The 21,310-nt window shown below is 42.0% G+C and overlaps 1 protein-coding gene across 1 annotated transcript in view; it reads left to right on the top strand.

Moving 5' to 3' along the window:
* The window catches only part of BTBD11 (BTB domain containing 11), a 180,280-nt gene that overhangs the window by 127,667 nt on the left and 31,303 nt on the right, over positions 1 to 21,310 (top strand). Inside the window, 3 exon segments of the mRNA XM_030453252.1 lie at positions 2,927 to 3,079; positions 17,603 to 17,768; positions 21,091 to 21,180. Coding sequence (XP_030309112.1) covers positions 2,927 to 3,079; positions 17,603 to 17,768; positions 21,091 to 21,180 — 409 coding nt within the window.

Below are 21,310 nucleotides of genomic sequence, written 5' to 3'. Positions count from 1 at the left end.
TTTTTTCCTTGGAGAAAGTAATGTAATATGTATTGTGAGTGAACTCCACATCCTTGTGTATGGAGCAAAAGGAGAAAAGAGAGAGAAAAAATTCCACAGAACACAAATTCTCATGCCTTTTGGGATTTATTGCACCAAATAGATGCATTCATTTCTATATCTTTGTTAATGTTTTGCAAGACCTGGAAAGAAAAAAATTACAGTTTTATAGTGCTGCTATCACTGTTGCTGTAAATAATTTTATTTTCTCTGCTCCTTACTTCAGTGGGGCAGATTGTGTGAGTTCTGATCTGCACAAGAGAAAGAGAAAGCATGAATCCCCCCACCCCCCAGTCACTGGTTCAGCCACAGCCCTCTGCATTTCTTTTGGCTCAGCAGATGTTATAGGAAGGCTTTGTACAAGCATATCTTCATTTCTCTGATCCAGAACACTTTTACTTACGCAAAATATAACCTAGAATTGAGTCTCCCTTGAACTGCTTTCCTAGCACCAGGTTTTGTGGGTCACTATACACATTTTTACAATTCCACTGTGATTTGCAGCTACCTTTTTCCTATTCACTCAGGAAGTGATGAAAAGAGCTGCCACCAATTACTTGTCCCAAGCTACTTCATGCCACAGGAGGAACCCTTCTGCTCTGAGGACACATGTCACAGCTGACCTGGGAGAGCAGGTCCCAGATAGACCCCTGATTCTCCCCTCTCCCTCTGACTGCCACCACCATCCCAACAAATGATCTAGGTTATGGAAATTGTTTCTTGGGAGCTGTGAGAGAAGATGCTCTGTCCTTATCCATCTCCTTACGTGGCTGCAGCAGGTCTGGGAAGAGCACAAAGCAAAGGCAGCTTGGTCTTGAGGTGGTGGCAATGTGTTTGAATAGAGTAATGATGAAAGTGGCAAGAGAGCCAAAGATGTCAGGTTTCAAAAAGAGGGCGTTCATTTAAGCCTCTGTGAGATCTGGGAATCTGGCATCCTAGGGAGGAAAAGTTAGTGGCCTCAGGGCTTCTGTGTCCTTCAGCTCTTTTGAAATGGATCATCCTTCCTTAAGAATATTAATCTCTGAGTTATTTAAAGTTAAGTCTTCAAAAGAGAAATAAATAGCGTAAAGAGCTATAAATAGGAAAAGGATATTCCAGAATCAACATCTTCTTAGGTAATTTTTCTCAGGGTAGATCCTTTTGGGGTAAAGTTATATATTTAAGATGTAAAGTATTTGCCTTCTGGGCACCTAATTCAGACTTTTTTTTTTTTTTCCTCCCCCTTAAATAAAAGGGACCATATAAGGGAAGGCAAGTAAGGGAAAGCAGTATCAAAAGGAGCAGAAAAATTGAAGGAAGCAAAATTAGGGGGTGATGCTGCATTAAAAGGAACATTTCCAGTATTTGGCTGATATACTGAGCTAATAAACAGGGAATATGAAAATAGACTGATGGAGGAGGGGAAAGAGAGCCACAAAGGAAATGAGACAAAAGACAAAGGTTCTCAAAAAGGTAAGAGCAGGTTAATTCTAGACATTCCTGGAGGACAGTAGTAATTCCAAGTTTCATATCTTTTTTCTTTTTTTTTTTAATATTGTAGCAATCCCTGATATCATCCCTTAGTCATGGTCTCTATTTCACGTTGTGGATGCTACAGTCTCACTGTGTCTCAGTAGTTTTCAGCAGTCCTGACTTAATACAGATCTTTGAGTATAGTTTTCAAGTAGCTCTTTGATATATTTAAAAAAAAAAATTAATTAAAATTATTATTAATTTTTAATTGCTTTTTAAATTTTTAGAATTTTATGTCTATTTTTATAAAAAGGAATTTATTCTGCCCTTTCTCATCCCTTACCCACACAGACTTCATCTCTGTACAGCTGTAGAAGAGACAAAGCATTTGGACACCCTAGCTACAAAAAACCTTTTGGGGATGGGAGGGCAGTTGCTGCAGCCTGTGTTGCTCTGGGAATTTTGTTCACCTTGACCTAATGGGTGGTGATGACCTTCCAAGATGTTCAGCTGCAGATATTTATTTATTTATATATTTACACTTCAAACTAGGACATCAGGCTATGGTTTTCATTTAAGGCTTAGCATTTTTCTCTTGTTCCCCAAGTAATTTTCAGTGTAGATGGGGGCAAACTGTATGCTGTGTGCTTCACAGAAGGCATGGGCTGTCTGGGTCTTGAGGAGTAAAGGACCTTACCTCCAACAGTGTCCATGCTTTGCTCAAGTGGGGGCTGCAGCCCAGCATCCCACCATCTACTCTGGGGATTGGTTTTGTGTGTTGCTCAGATGGCAGAACAGCTGGTACTCAAAAGTATGGTGGGTTGATACAAGCAAGGGTGGGCTTAAAAGTGAAATGAAAGAGCCTGTTTTCTGATGCTGCTCACAGGTAGTCATGGAATACAGCAGGGTCTCCTGTCAAGTTCCCCATTTTCAGCACCAAGTTCAGAGTGTGCATTGCTTCAGCAGGAGATGCTGGAGATTTCCTTGGTGGGCATCACCTCCCCATCTCTAGTATCTTGGGGTAGGGACACCCCCTGTTCATTCTCCTGTCCCTGTGTATCAACCAGAGCAGGATGTGATCCCGCACCAGGATCTTGCCCTCTTTTTGGGATACACTGTGAAAAGGATGGTGGGGGAGGGAGGGCTTGCCAGGTGGGTGCACTGACCTCACACAGGAGCCCCATAAATAAGTGTAGCTCATAACTCTGACTCTTCAAACATTCCAGCTCTGGAGAGAGAGTGAGACATCTTGATTTAGACCTGGCTGAAATTTGCTGAGCCAGTGCGCTCTCCGGAGCTTTCGTTTTGTATACAGATTCCCGCACAAACATACACAACCCCCGTGCCCCCTCTCTCTCTCTCTCTCTCTCTCTGTATACCTGTTTATTTGGAAAAGCCAGTGTGCTGTAGCAGTCATGTCTGTGTGCTTTCCCAGGCCGTTCATTGTGCTGCCTCCCCTGATGGAGTGGATACGGGTTGCCGTGGCTCACGCAGGGCACCGACGCAGCTTCTCGGTGGACAGCGATGACGTACGGCAGGCAGCCAGGCTCCTGCTGCCGGGAGTTGACTGCGAGCCTCGACAGTTAAAGTAAGTCCACAGCCCTTAAAAAAAAAAAAATAAAAGAATCAGCTGCTTTGTGCCAAAAACGTTTGTCTCTTTGCTAGTGGCAGCGAGCAAGCAGGCAGGCAGAGGGCTCTGTTATTGCCTGGAGAGGTGCGCGGATGCTCGCGCTTGCCGCTGCGTGCGTTGCAAAATCAGCTCCTGGTATTTGCTCACATCCATGGATAAGCTGGATGCCTGGTAATGGGTGCCTGGGTATCTCATAGCTGGATCGAGCCCGTAATCTGCTCATATGGTGGTGGTTTTTGTTTGTTTGCTTGCTTTTTTCTCTTACTATGTTCTGCTTGAAATATCTGGTTGAAATATTTTGCTAATTGTCTGCTTCGTGTTGCTTTGCTATAAAATACTGAAATATAATTGGAAGGGCTGCAGATCTTTTTCAGGGCTTTGTTTTCAGCACTAATGCTTAAAGGGCACATTTAAACTTAGAGGTAAGAATAGCTCTTGCAGTAAAATTGTATATTTCATGATAATGTTGGTTCAAATTAGTTGCAAATGTCAGCCTAGATAATTTGACTTTTTCATATATCAGATGTGACTTTTTGGTTTTCTAATGAAGCCTTAAAGTATTTATTGCCAGGATATGTTTTTAGTGTCTGTTTTGCCTTATTATTATGTACCTGTATAGAAGCATGATCTATAGCTTTTCTGGAGTCAAGAATATATTTGAGTTACATTTTCATATGAGAAGACATTCTGAATCTGCCAAAGAAGAAACTATTTACTGCTATCTCTTTGTAAATTTGTATGTAAAACCCAGATTTCATCAGTCTGCCTTTTCATACAGCAGTAGATGCATCTTTTCTTGCAACACAGAAAGCAGAGGGGTGATCTACATGATTAGCTGTGACAACCTGCATTAGAGCAGCTGCCTTCTGCTGACTCTGGCCTTGACATGCTCTTTCACCAGAGAATATAATACTTTACTTCAAGATTTGCATAGGCTTTTTATAGTCATAGCTATTCAATATTTAATTGAAGAAATGAGTCGAATTTCAAAAATGAAATGTTGAGCATTTCACATTTCGAATCTTGGCTGTAATTGCTTCCCCTTGGTGTGACCATTTCAGCCCTCATTTCCAGAAGTACAGCCTTCTGTGTCCCTACTGAAATATCAGTATTTATAGGTACTGAGCACTTTATGAAGACTTAACACTTAATTTTGAAAAGGCACAATTAATTTAATACCTCTTTCAGTATTTAGGCAGGGTTACAAATAAGGCAGTAATGTTTCTACTCTACATCCTCTTTCTTAAAAATTAAGGTGGATATAGTTAAATATCTGTGGGTTAAAAACCCATAAAAAAACCCACAATGTAATATTCATAAAGTTGTAGTTTGTCAGTCTGTGTGCATGTGTGTGTGTATATATATGTGTGTATACATATATATATACACACACACACATACATTTTTATATATATAATGCCATCAACTGTTAGACAATTTTCCTGGAGTTTCAAAATCATTTGAAGTTGGGAACAAATCATCATTTGGTTTAAAATTGCCATGAAGAATTCATTCCATAAAGAAAAGAAGTGACTGCTGTGGTCCTTCTTATCTTGCAAGTGGGAAAGAGCCTGAAGAGCTCAGCCTGGCATTGGTCAGGTAGAAATGAAAGCGTAAGTAAGTTCTGAAACAAATTCTGGATTCTAGGGAGAGCAGACTTTGTGGTGTGCACTCCTTTGCCTGTGGGGGCCTGATTCACCCAGTGATGTCCCAAAATGAGAAACTCGCTCAACTCTGCTGGCAGAGGTCTGCAAGTGAGTGTCCGTGTACTTTGGGTTTTATTTTGAAGTCTGTGCATACTGCTGGCATAGTACAACAGGTTCTTTTTGTCCCTGTGAATCAGGTCCTGTCTGCCTGTAATCCTGATATCAGAGGAAGGAATGAGCTTTTCTGAAGAATAAAGTGAGGCATCAGGACGTTAATTTGAAACCTTGCAGCTTGTAATTTTTTATATTTGTATTCAGTGCAGACCCTGAGCACTTATACTTTCTACTAATTAGGGAGGAAGGGTTTCCAACTATCAACTCCTTGGCAAGCATTAATTCCAGAAATGCAAACACTGGGGGAGGTGGAAATGCAGCAACTTTGCAGGAGATGACTTTTCAAATAAGCTGTGTGATGGATGACAGGAGGGTTTTAAATGCAGTCAGCTTGATAAATTTTGTGACTTTTCTAGAAACTACTTGATAAGTAGAACCTTGAAACTGCCTCAATTTCTAGACTTCTTATGGCAGTCTTCTTCAGTCCCTAAAATATAGAGAACTGAACCCAAAAGTTCCTGTGGTTCCCGTGTGACATTGCATCATTCCGTGGTGCTGATTCACAATCTGTCATTGCAAACGCGGAAGGCAAAGTCAACTTCCACACTGGAAAACCACATGTACAGGGGGAGAGGGAGAGAAATTGGCAGGATCTCAAAGGCTACGAACTTCAAGATCAGTTTGGATAAAAACCAAATGTTCAGTTTCGTATCTGAAATAACACAATCAGATGTGTAGTTCACAATCTTATCTGTGCATGGAGATCTCCCAGCTGATCCGAGTGACATTTCCCAGCACAATCATATACGCCAGCAGTGAAGTTCCTAAAATGTGTCTTTGTAACTCATCTCTGCTTTTTTTCCTGCCTTTCATTCCAGTAGTTCTCTTTCTCCTTTCTTCTGATCCTTTTTTTAAAAATCCTTTGCCTAATTTCCTGTGATGTTTTCATCTTCTGAAAGAGGAAGAGCTCTTTCTCTGTGTAGAGGAGTGAGGGAAGCTGGAATAAGGCAGGAGCTCTCTGTCTCCTTCCTAATCTCTCCTCATTTTACAGCAGCAGATGTGCCAGAAAGTTTCTTCCCTTCCCCAAGCCTTGGGACATGAGCGGCGATATAAATGTTCCCCATTCCCCAGGAGTAGAAGCTTTAAATAGAGCAGCTGTCTCCACCTTTTGCAAGTAGGTAGGTTTCAGTGATGGATTGACTGTTGGATGCACTACAGCTAGTTGAGACAGAGTCCCAAGTTGTGTCCAAAATGTTATTTTTCATAATGAGATACCAGACTTAAATAAAGCCTCACCTCTACCCAGGCCCTGTGAAGCCATCTGAGGCAGCTGATGTAAACAGAGAACTGTGTACGCAGAATATTTCTGCTGGCATAGATCTGGTGCTCTGCTCCCTGCTCTAGACCTTTTATGAAGTCATCAGGGGTGAAGGTAATTTGTTGCAGGTAATTTGTTGCCAAAAAGGGACACAGCAGTAAAAACTCTGTTGACCTGCCTTTCTGCAGCAATGAAGTAGCATCACTTCTCAGTCCTCACTGGGTCTGACTGGCTGCACACAGATGCCTGGTTTTGGTGGCTGCTTCTCAGTGTCACATCTGCAAGGAGTACCCTTCCCCTTGCTCCACCAAAACACAAGAAGCTCTTTGCATGTCTTTCCTTCATTCTGTATGACATTTCTTTAAAACAAAAAGGCCTGATTTGTTGAACATGTGGTGGGGAGGATTGCTGATGGATGACTACATCTGTGGACTGAGAAACAGAGCAAGGGAGGAGCTTCCTGGATTGCTCAGCACAAAGGCTGTCATGCTTTTTATCAGGTCATTCATTCATCTGAATTGCAACATATCATGGTAATCCTGGAGGATGTTAAGATGCTGGAATAAACTGACCCAAGAGAGGCAGCAGTGTCAGCCAGGGGACTTGAGCACTTATGGACCTGAAAGGATAAAGGGCTATTTTCTGGCCAGTCAGAAGTTAAAATAAGGATATCATCTAGGGAGGGAGTGTGTATGTGCACGTGTATGTACATATGCATTTGCATTCTCATATCCAGAAGCTGCAAAAATTGAAGAAAAATCCACACTCTCAGAGGTGTGAGTGCAGCCCCCCTCTACAAAGGGCAATTCCCATGTGTTATATGAAGTATTTTCTTTTACCTTCTCTCTTGCCTCAGACTTCTGGTTCCAAGTGATCCCTCATCTGGTTTCTGTGGGGAAGCTGCCTTTCCCTGGTGTTCCAGGCTTGTCCCCTCACCCTTGAGAAGGGCTCAGCACTCTACTGAAGGGAATCTTCATTCCCAGTGATGCAGGACGAGGCATTTCAAGATATCCCAGCTTGCACTGTCCCACAATAGTGAGATCCTGGCTCCTGAGCCCTCCCAGCTTGGCTGGGGAACATTCCCTCCTCAAGGGACATTCCTGGTGTCTGAATGAAGAGGGACACTGAATGTGTCCCCATGGCACCAAGATCTTTCAGAAGCACTGCCCGTGGGGCCATGCATTTCCTTGCAGCCACGGGGGTGTCTGGAAGCCCTCTCATACTCTTGAGCTCCTTGTGCTTTTTCTCAGCAGGCTGCAAGGCTCCTGAGATTTGGAGGAGAAGTAGAGTTTACTTGTCTTGATTTCTTCTTATCTGTAGAAAAAAAAGGTTTGTGCCTTTCTCTTGTACTGTGGAGAAGCAATGTGGCTCCTTGTGGCCTTCACAACTATCCACCACAGCCATACGTGAGAGGCAGGTGCCACACTGTGGCAGGAGGAGCCCAGGACAATTTTACCAAGAGGGATGAAGTCTTTTTTGGTAACTGTACTCAAAGGGCCATGATGAGAAATTGGTATTTTTGCTCTCAGGTTCCTCACAGGTGGTCTCACAGGGGTCTGTCTTCTTGCCCTGTCTCATATTGACTTACAACTCTTGGAAACCCCTCAGGCCCAGAGAGAGGGGGGACCAGAGAGCCCATGATAAACATCCCAGTCCCTTCCTGCAGTCCCTGGTAGTTTTGGGAATGCTGGAGGACAGAGCTAGGCAGCAGGGTTTGCACACCAACCATGCTGACGTGGTCACAGAGACCCCCTTTATGTTCAAGACAAATGTAGTTGGAGGTGTCAGCATTGCTGCTGATGGAAGCAGAGCTGGTGAAAGCAGAATCTGATACAACAGATGGAGCTCCACAGTGATCCCCTCCAATTGCTTGCATATAAACTTCACCAGCATTTCCAGGTTCCCTGTGGGGAACTCAGCAGGAAATATCCCTTTTCTTTTGTGACTGGCTGTGAGTCTGGGTCCTATCTCTGCTCCTGACCACAGGCATGCACATTTGATTCTTTTTTTTCCTGATGCAGAAGTGAAACAGGTATCTCTTGAAGAGGCAGCTGTGAGAGGTGTGCATCAGAGGCCATCACACAAAAATTCAAGTGACAAAGGAAAACAAAAATAAAAGGAGCAAGGTTATGAAAATGGGAAAACAGCAAGCAAAAGGAGAGCAAATTATGCATTAATGCACTCAAATTGGGGTGAGCAGATAACCTCTCTCCCAATGATGGGAAAGAGCTGCCTCACAAAATCGGAGGGTCAGAGGAAAATGTTTTTAACAAAGCCCAGAGTGATGCCATAACTGGAAGGACTATTGGTAGTAGTCCCCAGCATTTTGAAAGGATGAAAAATGATCTGATGAAAATTCTAGACTGTTAGTGCAGGCACTGTTAGTGCAAGGCTGTTGAGTATTTTTTCAAGTGAAAACTGATTAAAGTCTTGTTGTTACGGGAAAAATGGGATAAAATGTGACACAGATCTTCTAAAGATAGATCTTGCCAGACTAATCTAATAATTGTTTTATAAGATTACTGATTTTCTGCCCAAAGAAAATTCAGTAGACTTCATACCTGGACTTGAGTGAAGGATTTGATGCAGTCCATGCACACTGCTATTAGTTAAGATGGAAAAGATAGGGATTACTAAGGGAGCTGGAAGGTGATATGGGGCTGGTTTTGAGAGAGATGGCAAGGGTTGGGTTGGAGGCAGTGGGTTACAAGCAGAAATTTTCAGCTCTCCATCTTAAAATCAGGTCTTTTTAAATTTTCAGAAAGGGTTTTGGCACAAGTATGAGAAGTGTGCTCATGACATTAAAATTTGCCACAATGCTGAGAGGCATTGTCCTGACAAAGGAAGTTTGGGACATCATCCAGGAAGAAGTGGATGACATTGAGGGCTGGGAGAAAAGAAATGGGATGAAGTGCAGATTTCCACAAATGGGAACATGGAGATTAATTACAAAAAATATGTACTGTGATGCATATGTAACATATATACCATACATACAGTGTAATATATACTGTATTTGGAGCTGAGTATTGGAAAGGTGGTGGTAAAGACTGTAATGCAGTATTTAATCTCAGAATTATTGTGAACCACAAAAGTGGCTTTTTCCTCGGCCACGAAAAAAAGCAAAAATATTTTGAGAGTGTATTGAGAAAGATATTTCCATTAGAAGCAGGAAAATATTAGGGCCTCTATACTTGGAAGTGGCAGGAAATGATGTGTAATTCCAAGTCCTGTGTCCAGGTCAAGAAAATATTCACATTGGAGCAGGTACAGAGAAACAGGCTGGGGTGATTTGAGTTTTGACAAAAAGTTCTCATGGAGGAAGGCTGGAAGGCAGGGGATCATTCAGCTGAGTGAAGTTGGTACTGATGGAACATGTGATTCTTCTCTAGAAGTACATCAGGTATAAACACCACGGAAAGAAAAATAGACTCTGATAAAAGGGCAACATGGACACAGAAATATGTGGATATTAACAGGTCATGAGTAAGTTCAGACTGAAAATGTAGATGAATCCAAGCTCTGCTGCAGCAAGGGACAGTGTTTATTAACCCTCCGGTCCCATTTGCTCTTGCAGCCACTGTCCCATCACAGCCTGGCTCTGAGTTGCATGTACAGCTTTGGTCCAGAAAGGTTTCTGGGCAAATGAAATGTCTTGAGTGCTTTTGAAAACCTGTTTTTAATTGAAAATTAGTCTTAATTTCCAATTATCCTTGGTCTGAGAATACCTAAGTCTACCTTTTCTGTCTGAAACCATCCCCCTTGATGAAGACTCTCTTGCAAAAGGGAATTATCGGCCTCAAGAACGTGGGATCATCCTTGGCTCATTCTAGAGAGTTTTCTTAAGACTGTGGAAAGGGAAAAATACAGCAACATTAAGGGAAGGTGTTCTATTTTGTTGCTGCAGAGCAGACTATACTATACCATTTGCCTTGTCATCTTGATACTACACCACATATACACAATTCTAACTTGAAAGTGAAAGAGGATGAGTTGCATTTAATGTTTTATTTATGGAAATCCTGTGCTTGTACTAGAGCAAGAAAATATAAATAGACTTTAATAAATAGAGTTTTGAAGGCAGAAAAACATTTCCACTGCTCTTTGCTCTTTCTTAAAATGTGCTGGGTAAGGGGCTGAGTTTCTGGAGCAGGAGAGACAGTAAAAAATTGCTGTAACATTCTACTGTTTAATTAGGTATAGCTGCTTTTCGGTAGGGATTGTTGCTGTTTGCCTATCTCCTTGGATGTCCTTCTTCCCACAAATTTTCACTAATCTTTTAAGACCAGCCATGACTGTTTCTGTAATTAGACACAAAAATGCCAGACCAGCAAGCAGCAGCAAACAGGCTACTTGACAAAATCCAGGAGTCCCTTGGGGCAGATGGTGCCAGTGTGTGAAGGAGATTTTATTACTTAAAAGGTAGAGCATGGGTTTCCTGAGGTGAATCTCAAGCTCTCCTGCCAACCAGCTGCTTGAAGATGACAGTAACAAAGAAATCATTGAAAGGGAAGACCTTGTCCCCATCTTCTCCTCTTTCAGCACAGATCACACTTGTATTTTTCGGTGCTTTAAGATACAGTCTTCTTGGTTTCTTTCCATAGCAAGCAAGATCACAGACCCTATGAGGAGAGGCTGAGGGAGCTGGGGCTGTTCAGCCTGAAGAAGAGGAGGCTCAGAGGAGACCTCATCGCTCTCTACAACTCCCCTGGGGTAGCCGGGGGTGGGGTTGGTCTCTTTTCCCAGACGACTTTCAACAAGACAAGAGGGCACGGTCTCAAGTTGTGCCAGGGGAAGTTTAGGTTAGATAGAATTTCTTTACGAAGAGGGTGATCAAACACTGGAATGGGCTGCCCAGGGAAGTAGTGGATTCTCCATCCCTGGAGATATTTAAAAAGAGACTGGATGTGGCACTCAGTGCCATGGTCTGGTAACCGTGGCGGTAGTGGATCAAGGGTTGGACTTGATGATCTCTGAGGTCCCTTCCAACCCAGCCAATTCTATGATTCTATGATTCTAAGATTATCAGTGTTTCATATACTTTCTCTATATTTACACTCCTGAATACAATAATGAGGATGCACATAATATACTGTCTTTCACTCATTAGTGTAGACTCATGCTACCTATTTATTTTGAAAGATTAATCTATACCCAGATTTTCCTGTAATATGTTGATCTTGTTCAAAATCTGAAGTCAGATTCAATTTTGAACATGGTTCCTGGCCGACATATGTGGGACTGCAGTATTAAGAGTGTTTTGAAATACAGGCTTGGGCCTTGATTTGATAGTCATGTCACTTTTTAAATGTATTTTCCAGTATCTGTAACCAATTTAGTCCCAGGCCTTTGATGAGAAGAAGAGGTTGGCTAATAAATATCCAGAGTATTTTAATTTTTTTGTTTTAATTTGGCCCCTGATTAAAGTAAATGGAGATGTTTTATGTCTGTGTTAAACAGTAGTGTGCTTCACTGCTCTGGTCGATGTTTGTGCTCATGTTTACCTCTCTCCAAAACTGAAAATGCAAATAATTGTCACAATATAGTATTTATGTTGCAGTCCCAGTGACATCGGTGTTCTATTCCCTTTTAAAACACCACACTGAAATACAGAGTGTGCACGCATTTAAATCAAATTTCTGCTCCTGCTGTTTGCTGTTTATGTCTGTCATCTCAGTGAAGAGCCCCAGGCAAGGAACAGGACCCTTTTGTGCCATGGGCTGTGCATACCCAGATCAAAACTGTGATCCCTGACCCCAAGAAACTCAGCATTGCAAATGCACGTATATTGCTGGCTAAAACATGACTCCTCCCAGACTATGCAGCTGAACTGTAATTTTTTTGACTCCAGACCTTATTCATATTTAGGACAGAGACAGACGGAATAAACTCCACAGAGCTTAAAAATGGACTTAATTAATAGGTTATCATTCTTTTAATTGAAAAGGGCAGGTGATTGAGACTCAGGCAGACAAAAAAGGTTTTGGTGCTTGACTATCGGGATGGTGATCTGTTCATTTTGGCAGAGGGGAATGTTTGTCCTGCTGCTCCTCACTATCTCTGCTCCATTTCTTTTAAATCAACTACTAGCATACTTTGCCAATGCATTAAGCTTCAAACATGATTAAGATGTTCTTACTTTTTTTTTGTTAACATTTACAGAGCACAGCTCTTTGCTTTTCTTTTTTTTTTTTAATTGTCCACTGACTAAATCAATAATCCCCTCCCAAAGAACAAATAATTAAAAAGCTGTGTAATAAGAGAGCTGCTGTGTCTACCAGTTACGATGGAAACACTTTGCCACTGAATCATCTTTTTTCCCAAATGTATTTGGTCCATGAGTAACTTATTCAAGATTTGCACAGACCCTACCTTAGCCAGTCTGAGTGGAAATTTTAAAAAATCCTTGCCTTTAAGCCATTGTTTTAGAAGTGCTGTGTTATGTTATGAAAATAATTTTGCTGTACTGGTAGGACACATTATAAATAAAGATTACCTTTGACTCTTTTGACTCAAACCTAAAGGTCTGAGTATTTTGTGACAGAGTGTCATGGTCACCAGGCAGCACTTGACAGTGACCATTTTCAAATAATTAATGTTACCATGGCAGTGCCCATATAAAGTCACAGTAAAGTTAATTATGTGCAGTGGCAGCACTGTAGTGATCTTGAAGATAACTGCTGTAGAAGCAATATCTGTGAGGAATTAAGAGGACTTGGAGAAAATTGCATTGCATTGTAAAGTTAAAAAATTTGATCACAGCTTTGCTACAAATATAAAATCAAGACTATTTCAACTGTTTCTAATTTTCCTTTTAATTATAAACACAACTGTTTACTTGATTCAAGGTAGGGAGGGACCAGTTAGGGAGTTTACAGGCTGTGTGACTGAGCCTCTTAATTAGAGGGGTGGATTTGCTGTTGAGCACAAGGGCTATGATCAGTGTATATTAATAATTCATAGAATCATAGAATGGCTTAGGTTGGAAGGGACCTTTAGAGATCATCTGCTCCAATCTCCCTGCCAGGAGCAGGGATGCCTCTCATCTAGACAAGGTTGCTTATGGCCTCATCCAACCTGGCCTTGAACACTTCCAGGGAGGGGGCATCCACAGCTTCTCTGGGCAACCTGTTCCAGCATCTCACCACCCTCATACTGAAGAACCTCTTCCTAATATCCAGTCTAAACACATTCTTCAGTTTAAAACCATTTGTCCCTTGTCCTGTCACTGGACACTCTTAGGAAAAGTCCCTTTCCAATCTTCCTCTATAGTTTCCCTTCAGATACTGGATAGCAACTTAAGGTCCTCCCAGAGTCTTGTCTTCAATCTGAATTCAAGAATATTGCCCCTCAGTTCTGGGAGTGGGAGCACATGCAGAGTGGTGGTGGTTTCAAGGAGCCTGCCCAGCCCCACAGGTGGCTAAATAGGGGAATCCAGAAAGAGCTCAGTCTTCTGAAAGAGGCTGCCACTCTCAAAGAATGCTTGTCAATCCTTCCTTTGTCAGTGTACCACCTCTGAAGGGTCTGAAAGTTAACTGGACCCAGCTAGGATCCTGGGTGGTGATGTCCTGTCATCCTGAGACATCCCAGGGAGAGGGAGGAGAAGAGCATTTCCCCTCCATGGTCTTCTTCTGCTGTCAACCTTTCCTGCCCCTTTGATAAAAAAGTGCCTTTTCTGCAGGGTGGTGTCTTGGGGAAAGGACAACTCGTGTGAGCACTGGCAGCAAGCAGAATCTGGCAGAAAACCAAGGTGGCCTTGGAAGGGTCATCCTACTGTCAGGCCAGTGTCAGCTTCCTGTGAACTTGGACCCATCACATAGGCTTGTTGGCAGAAGGGCCATGAGCTGATGGCAGCTGAGGAGGTTTCCAGCTCTGTTTGCTCTTACACTGGCTTTGCAGGCAGTTTCACAGCTAAAAAGCAACCCTGTATATTTAGATAACCCTTCCTTGTCAACCCTATTTTTCAAACTTTTTCTCATTCCTTTCCCACGTCTTCATAGCTCATCAGGGTATTTATTGCAGTACAAAAGTTAAGGAGTCTTGAGTGAATCAAGCCTGGGTGCCTATTCCCTTCCTCCTTTTTTATCTTGCATCCTTTACTTGTGATTCATGCCAATTCCTGTGATGGAGCAGCATCCTCTTATACAGTGTAATATGGATAAGAGATCCTCTGCTCCTGTTGGAATCAGCATTATGCAATGGATGGTATGAAAGGGAATGTGGAAGCAAATGCAGTGCTGTGTTGGCTTAGTGTTGTTTTTTGATGGATTTGGGTTGCTGCTTTTGGTTTGTTTGGTTTTTTTGAGGGTTTTTTTTTTCAGTTTGAAATGTGACTGCACAGTCTGTCTGCTTTACTGGCTTCTCAGTTGGCTTTCTCTAATGTTAAAAGTGATGCTGTGTTCTGTTTTGTACTTGTAGTTCCTTATCATTTTGATGTGTCTCCTCATTGCTTTTTATCTGTACGTTTTAAATCTCCTTTTCCTTAACTCCTTCATCTCCCTGGCTTTTTGAGACATTGCTACACTTTCTCTTCTGAAGCATCCCCTTCTCTTTCCATTGTGTCATGCTCTTTTTTATTAAACTCCTCAGTTTGATCACTATCCATTTTATTAGTCAACATATGACAGCGGTAGCACCAGCAATGATCTATGTCAAATTTTGCAATAGAGTTTCCTTTGCTATGTCAAATAAATCAGGGCTGTAATTCACTCACGGTGGGTCCTTTTTGGGGGATAAAAAGACAGTGGGCCACTGGTAGTGATGCTAAGTTGTGGTTTCTTTTTTTTTGTGGTACTTGATCTAGTTCACATTTTGCCTGTGCAGGTGTCCTGGCAGCCATGCAGCCTCTTCCCTCCTCTTCATCCATGTTATTGTTGCAGTGCTTGTGCAGCTGTGGCATCCCAGGGTACCTGGACCAAGATCCTTATCTGCCCCTAGCTTATTAAGGACTGATAATTTGCCCATAACCAATATGGGCAGTAATTAGCATGACAGCTTTCCTTGATTGCTATGCAGGTGAACTGATGAGCTTTTAGAGGACCAGAGCCAACTCATGGAGGAGTTACTTCTGGAGAAGTAATTTCTGGACCCATGCCAGAGTTGAGATCTGAGCAGCCCATACAGGATGGGTGACATAGGTCCTTGTTCCTCATTCCTCTCTTGTGTGGGTGTGCAACCCAGGTCAGAATCTATTTTGTTTTGTTTTGTTTTGAAGAAGAGATCATCAGCTAGAGCCTCACATACACCGAGCTGGGCTGACATCAGTGAAGTTCTGTCTGTTTCTGCCAGTGCTGAATTTGACCCATTTTATTCAGAGTTTATGTTACATACCTCAGTACAAATGATGAGGCACAGTGGCTTAACACAGGCAGTGATTCATAGTGGCAGACACCTCTGCAGTCCTCAGAGGCTGTCTAGATCTTTCCATAGCTGCACTTTGCTGAGGAACCACCTCACTTTCAGACCAGAGTCATCTGGAAATGGCCAGCTGCAGCCGGGAGATCCACACTCTCTCTATTCACCGAACCCCCCAGCACCTAAATCCTGAGCTTGTTTTAGCTATGCTGTATGTTAAAGGAGGGCACAGATGAACTGTAGCAGCTCATGCTGTGGGGCTAACAAGTACCAAACATAGCTGTAGCTCTTGTGTCAGAAATGTGCCATGCAGTGTGAACGTGTTAAGCTGCAATTGCTTCCGTGGATCTTAGTGTCACTGAGCTGAGCCCTGCATATTTGTCCTGGGTTTGTTTTTTCCTTAGACTTGCTCAGAAACTACTGCAGAAAGCCTGGCCTTGCTATGCATTGCTTTCTTCCTCTTTTGTAGGCATATTACTGGTCCAGAATCTGTTTTATGTTGTCATAGTGTATTTATTGTGACCCAGCGTTACCTATTATGTGTCTTGCAGCACGCTGTTGTGCTGAAGTGTCATCTTTGTTTCCCTGAGTGATAATACTCCAGGCTTACCTTGTTTGCATTCTTAGAACATAAACTTTTTAGCAGTTAAGCCTCAAACTGGTCATTAGAATGAACATCAACAAAATATCTGTTGCCTTCCAAACTAGTCGTGGCCCAGCACTGCAGAGAACAAGCTTCAGCGATGTTGCCTGTTTCAATACTAAGTCCTGCAGAAGCCTTGATCAAAATACATGGTATTTTCCATCTCACTGTCCTTGCTCTATTGAAAAAGGAAGAGATGAAGCTATTAGTACATACCACTGCTTCCATATAAACAGCATGTTCATTGCATACTGCTGTTAAATATTAAGCAATGCTTCGTATTTTATAAAGCTCTGATAAAGCATTTTAAAGATGAAATTTAAATTATAATCGTGTGTTGTTTATGTTTTTCTTTCGGTTTGCTGCATTTTTTAACATACGACATAGAACCAAAGATTTGATATATGACTTCCACTTTTGGTCTTTATTTTGGTTTTCATTCATAAGTAGCTCCTCATTTTTTTGACCTGGCATTTTTGGAGAATGAAAGTGATGTTTTCTCCAACAGCCCTTTATCCAAGTTCACACCAAAATCACTGTGGATTTGGACACCACCTTCTGCCCCAGACATTCCTCAGCATGAAAGAAAACCGTATCTTTCTTTTCATAAGATCAAACTGAGTTGGATAAACATCAGATCAGAACTGCCTGGCTCTCTCTGGAGCTGTAAATTCACATTCTGGCTTAAATAACTCCTAGCTCTTCCTCCATTTGAAATTGATATCTTGAGCAGTTTACAGTTTGGGAATCTTTTGAATAGGACCTTAAAAGAAGGACATCTCATCTGTTATGCATGGCCAGAAGGGATTTGTCATTCTTTGCCATGATTACTTGGCAAGATTACCTTTTCCAGGTAATGTATATCTGTAGGTCATTTCCAGCTTCAGCCAGTCTGTGATGCTGTAGCATTCACTCTCTGGTCCAAAGAAGGATATTACTGGGGCTGAGCTGGTAAGATCGTTGAAGGCATCTGGAGTGGTAGTATTTTTTCTTCCATTATTAGTGATTGTACATCCTTTTAATGTAAGTTCAAAGTTTTTACTTTTAATGTAAGTTCAAGCCTTTCAGAGAGCAAGGGGACTGGATCATCTTACCATGCAGAGGTACAACTTGGGTTGAGAATGTGCTGTGCATTGCTTAAGCAAGGAAACAAAATCAAAGGAAAGCTATGGTTTTTGCTTTTTTTGTAAAACGCTTAACTCGTCCCATGAAAGATAGACCAAGGGCAATCTCTTATTATTAGCTTACATTAACATTTCCCATTCAGCACTTCCCTTGAACCATACAGGTCAAAGGAGGATGGGTACGTGCACGGCCTTCAAAAATGGGGCAAAATATTATTTTCCTAGGGACGGGGAGGTCTGTCCTGATTGTCCTCTGAGGGAGTTTATTTCTCGTATCCACAGAATCGACGACTGCTTTTGTGCATCTCGGAAACTGGATGCAGTTGCCACTGAAGCAAAGTTCAAGCAGGATCTGGGTTTCCGGATGCTCAACTGTGGCCGAACGGATCTGGTTAAACAAGCTATATCCTTGCTGGGGCCGGATGGGATCAACAGCATGAGTGAACAGGTAATGAGATAGAAATGTAATGAAGCAACTGTGAAATGTGAGAATTATGGCTGTTTATCACAAAACATGAGCCTCAGTTCGGAGCTGAACATAGGTGGAACCTTGGTGCTTCTGTTGCATTGTATTGCCTTGAGTTAAAGCACCACCAGGTGAACATCCATGCTAAGTTTGGTCTTTTCAAGTTGTATGGATTTGTTGGCACTGAGGTAACTCAGCACAAGGATAAATGTGTCCCCTTCAGTCTTCTTAACAGTGAACTGAGTCAGCTGAAGCTGGAAGAAGATTCCAAGAGAGCTTAGCATTGATCTGAATACTTAAAACTGCTTCAGTGCCGTGAAGAGTGGTGTGGGTCAGGGCTTTGTGAGGTGAACATCCTTTCACTGAACATTCTCCTGAGGTTTGCAATGCATGTCATGTATGCTACCAAACCCCAACAGGAAATGGTTCATCAGTGACAGTCTTTAGTTAAGTTGAGTCCAGTTAGAACTGACCTTCCAGATGTGAAAGTCTTTCTGCAACATTACCACTCCATTAGTCATTGTGGCCAACATCCAACAATTGAGGAGCCTGAGTTTCCCTGGAGTTACATCTTCAGGAGGCTGGTGGTTATGTCTGGGGATAAAACTGCCTCTCTACCTCCTGACACCAGTCTGTAGGACTGTGATGCTCACCAAGGTGGTTCCCCCTTCCCAGAGGGAAATGATGGCCATGGGTATTGCTGTTTCCCTTTGAAACAATCTCCTGAATTTTCTGGTGCCTCTGATGAAAGTGTCTCTGCATGTTCCCAGAACTGTGACATCCCCATTGCCAGGAAGCAGGTGGCTGCTGTCCCTGGAGCAGCATTTGGGACAGAAACTGGGTTGTAAGTAGGTTTAGGTCCTCTGAGATGAAGCTGCTCTGGGAATGAGAATTATGTTGCTGTTCAGTAGGTTCAGTCTGAGTCAATATTGAGAAGAGCTTCAGAAGAGAGCAGTACACCTCCCCCCCAAAATTGTGTTGGAGAGCTCATTCCAACAGGTTCATACATGATACTTTTAAAAATTATCATTATTATTATTTTAAGTTAGTCTGAACCCAGAAACTTGTCACAGCATATTTCTTCTGTCCTCCAGGCAGAAACCTGGGAACATTCTGGCTTGATTTCATCAAAGTACCTAATCATATGCCTAACTCTGAACACATTCCTATTTGAGTGAAAGTTAAGTGTGTGCTTAAATGCTTCGCTGGAATAAAACATCCCACATCTTGCAGGACAGAGCCATAAGTGATACAAGGCTGCAGGAGAGATGTTTTTTATTTTGCCAAAAGCTGAATGCCCTTTGTGTTGATGGTACACGTTGTTACCATGTTCCTCTGTGTGTGTCATACACTAATAATGGGCTTATTAAAAATCCATTCCTCCCACAAGCAAAGAGAGGGGCTGAATGATGCTGCAGTGCAAGGCTGGGGGACCAGGAGAGGTTAAAGCTGCAGGGCAAGGGGAGGTTAGAAACCTCCTTAAAGCCCTGCTACTGCAGCATGACATTCTGGGCCTGTTTGAGTCAGTGGTAAGTTCTTCAGCTTCAGCAGGGCCAAAATGTGGTCCCAGGCAGACCCTTTGCTTCAGGCATTGCTGTGGGGTTCTTTGCTGTGGCTGCCCACGTGCTGTGTCCTGCAGTGGGAAACCCTAGGGCAGGGCTTTTCAAGTCTTTTATTCAGATCTTCTTAGTTCCCTTCTGCAAAACATTTGTTTTAATGATTGAATGATGCCACCTACAGAAATTGAAATAGGTCAAGGAACATGTATTTAGCTTTAAGCTGCCATCCTATGCCCGTGTTTCAAGGCCCAAACACATTTTTTTGCAATTCTCGTGGTTCAATTCTCATGGTTTGTTCCTGTAGGGTTTATTGACTACCAAAGGAAATGGACTGTAGCTGAAGTGGTTTCAAATTCTCTTTGCAAGTAACTTCAAGTCACCCAAGAACTCTTCTTGTCTGGGATGAACTTGCTTTGTCTTACTAATGGCATGACACCCAAAATGCCTATTCTCTTACTCTGTCTCCATAAGAACACTGTAGGTTTGATCCCATTAAAATTCTCAGTGTGTTTCAAGGGGGCTTCAGGTATCTTAATGCAACAAACCTTTATATTTAAAATTTATATTTTCTCTACAAGAAGCCCTTTCAAGAAGCACTCATTACCTTTAAGCTCCGCATGCAAACAGGAAAAATGAGGTAGTTCAGCAAAAAAATACAGGTGCTGGGCTTTTGCTAGGAAGAGCAGTGTCATGGCTGTGTCTGGCCATGCTGGGCACTTCCAGTTTCTCTGAAAATAATTTCACTTTGTGGCAGCACTCAGCAAACTGGCTGTTAATCAGCAATCTGGCTGTCATCTGACAGCAAATTTACCAGGGGACCTCGAGGTAGGCTATAAACATGGATCAGAGGTAGATGCATGCTGCAGTAGGTTTACTGCAAAACAACTTGTGGCTGTTGATCAATACCCCCTACTGTAGTTAATAAGCAGCTTTTTCTGTTGTAATTTACTGAAGATTTAATGATTTTTTCATGGTTTCATCTGAACTCATTACCCACAGTCACAGTAAGACTTATCTTAAGGGAAATGGTGATCAGCCACAGTAGGTATTTCAGATTAATATGAATTGCATTGTGGTGATTCTGTAATGAACTTAATCTACTTTTCTTCCAAACAGGGCCATGTTTTCCTAGACCCAGCAACTTGTACCAGTGCTGTCTGACATTTCATTTAAAATTAAGTCCTTGTTTGCCAGGGAGTACTATATAAAGCCTTAACACGTCCAGCCCATCACAGTATTCACGTTGAAAAAGCTGTGCCCACCAATTCTAAACTACCATAAGAGGAGTTTGGGATGTTTGTTAAGACTCTTGCAGTAATGAAAAAGTTAGATTTTATGAAACTGCAGTAATGGAAAACTGAAGAGAATTATTGTCTTTTTAAAATGCCAGTGAAAATATGGTTGCTTTCATAAAAACATTTCTGTACTGGGGCCCCAAAGGCAAAGATGTTCAGTTTACTATATGAAGATGGAGGTGAGGCTGACAAGCCTAGTTTCACTCATCGTGCTGAGGACAATATGAAAAAAAAAATCAAAACAAATGGCAACAAAAATGGAGTTTCTACAAAAATAGTTGGCTTTTGCTAGTCTTAGGGGCATGTCTGTTACAGATATAATGGCTTTTATTAAATACATACTGTTAGTCTTGATGATATGTGCTTTAATAATGGTTTTTTAAAAAATCAAAGATAGTTCTGTGTTAAATTTGTCAATTCCTTTGTTTTTTAACTCCAAAAAATGACTAGGGCATGACTCCACTGATGTATGCTTGTGTCAGGGGTGATGAGGCTATGGTGCAGATGCTACTAGATGCTGGAGCAGATCTGAATGCTGAGGTGAGGACTTTTTGTTGGTTGTATCTTTGTTCTGTTAATTGTTTACATCTTAACCTACCCCCTGAAACTGCAGTGGAGGGAAAATGCCAAGAAATAAAAAGAAAACAAATTTGTCTTATTCTGGACAGCA

Source organism: Calypte anna, chromosome 1, assembly GCF_003957555.1.
Source record: "Calypte anna isolate BGI_N300 chromosome 1, bCalAnn1_v1.p, whole genome shotgun sequence".
NCBI lineage: Eukaryota > Metazoa > Chordata > Aves > Apodiformes > Trochilidae > Calypte > Calypte anna.
This window is presented reverse-complemented; position numbering and strand designations above follow the sequence as displayed.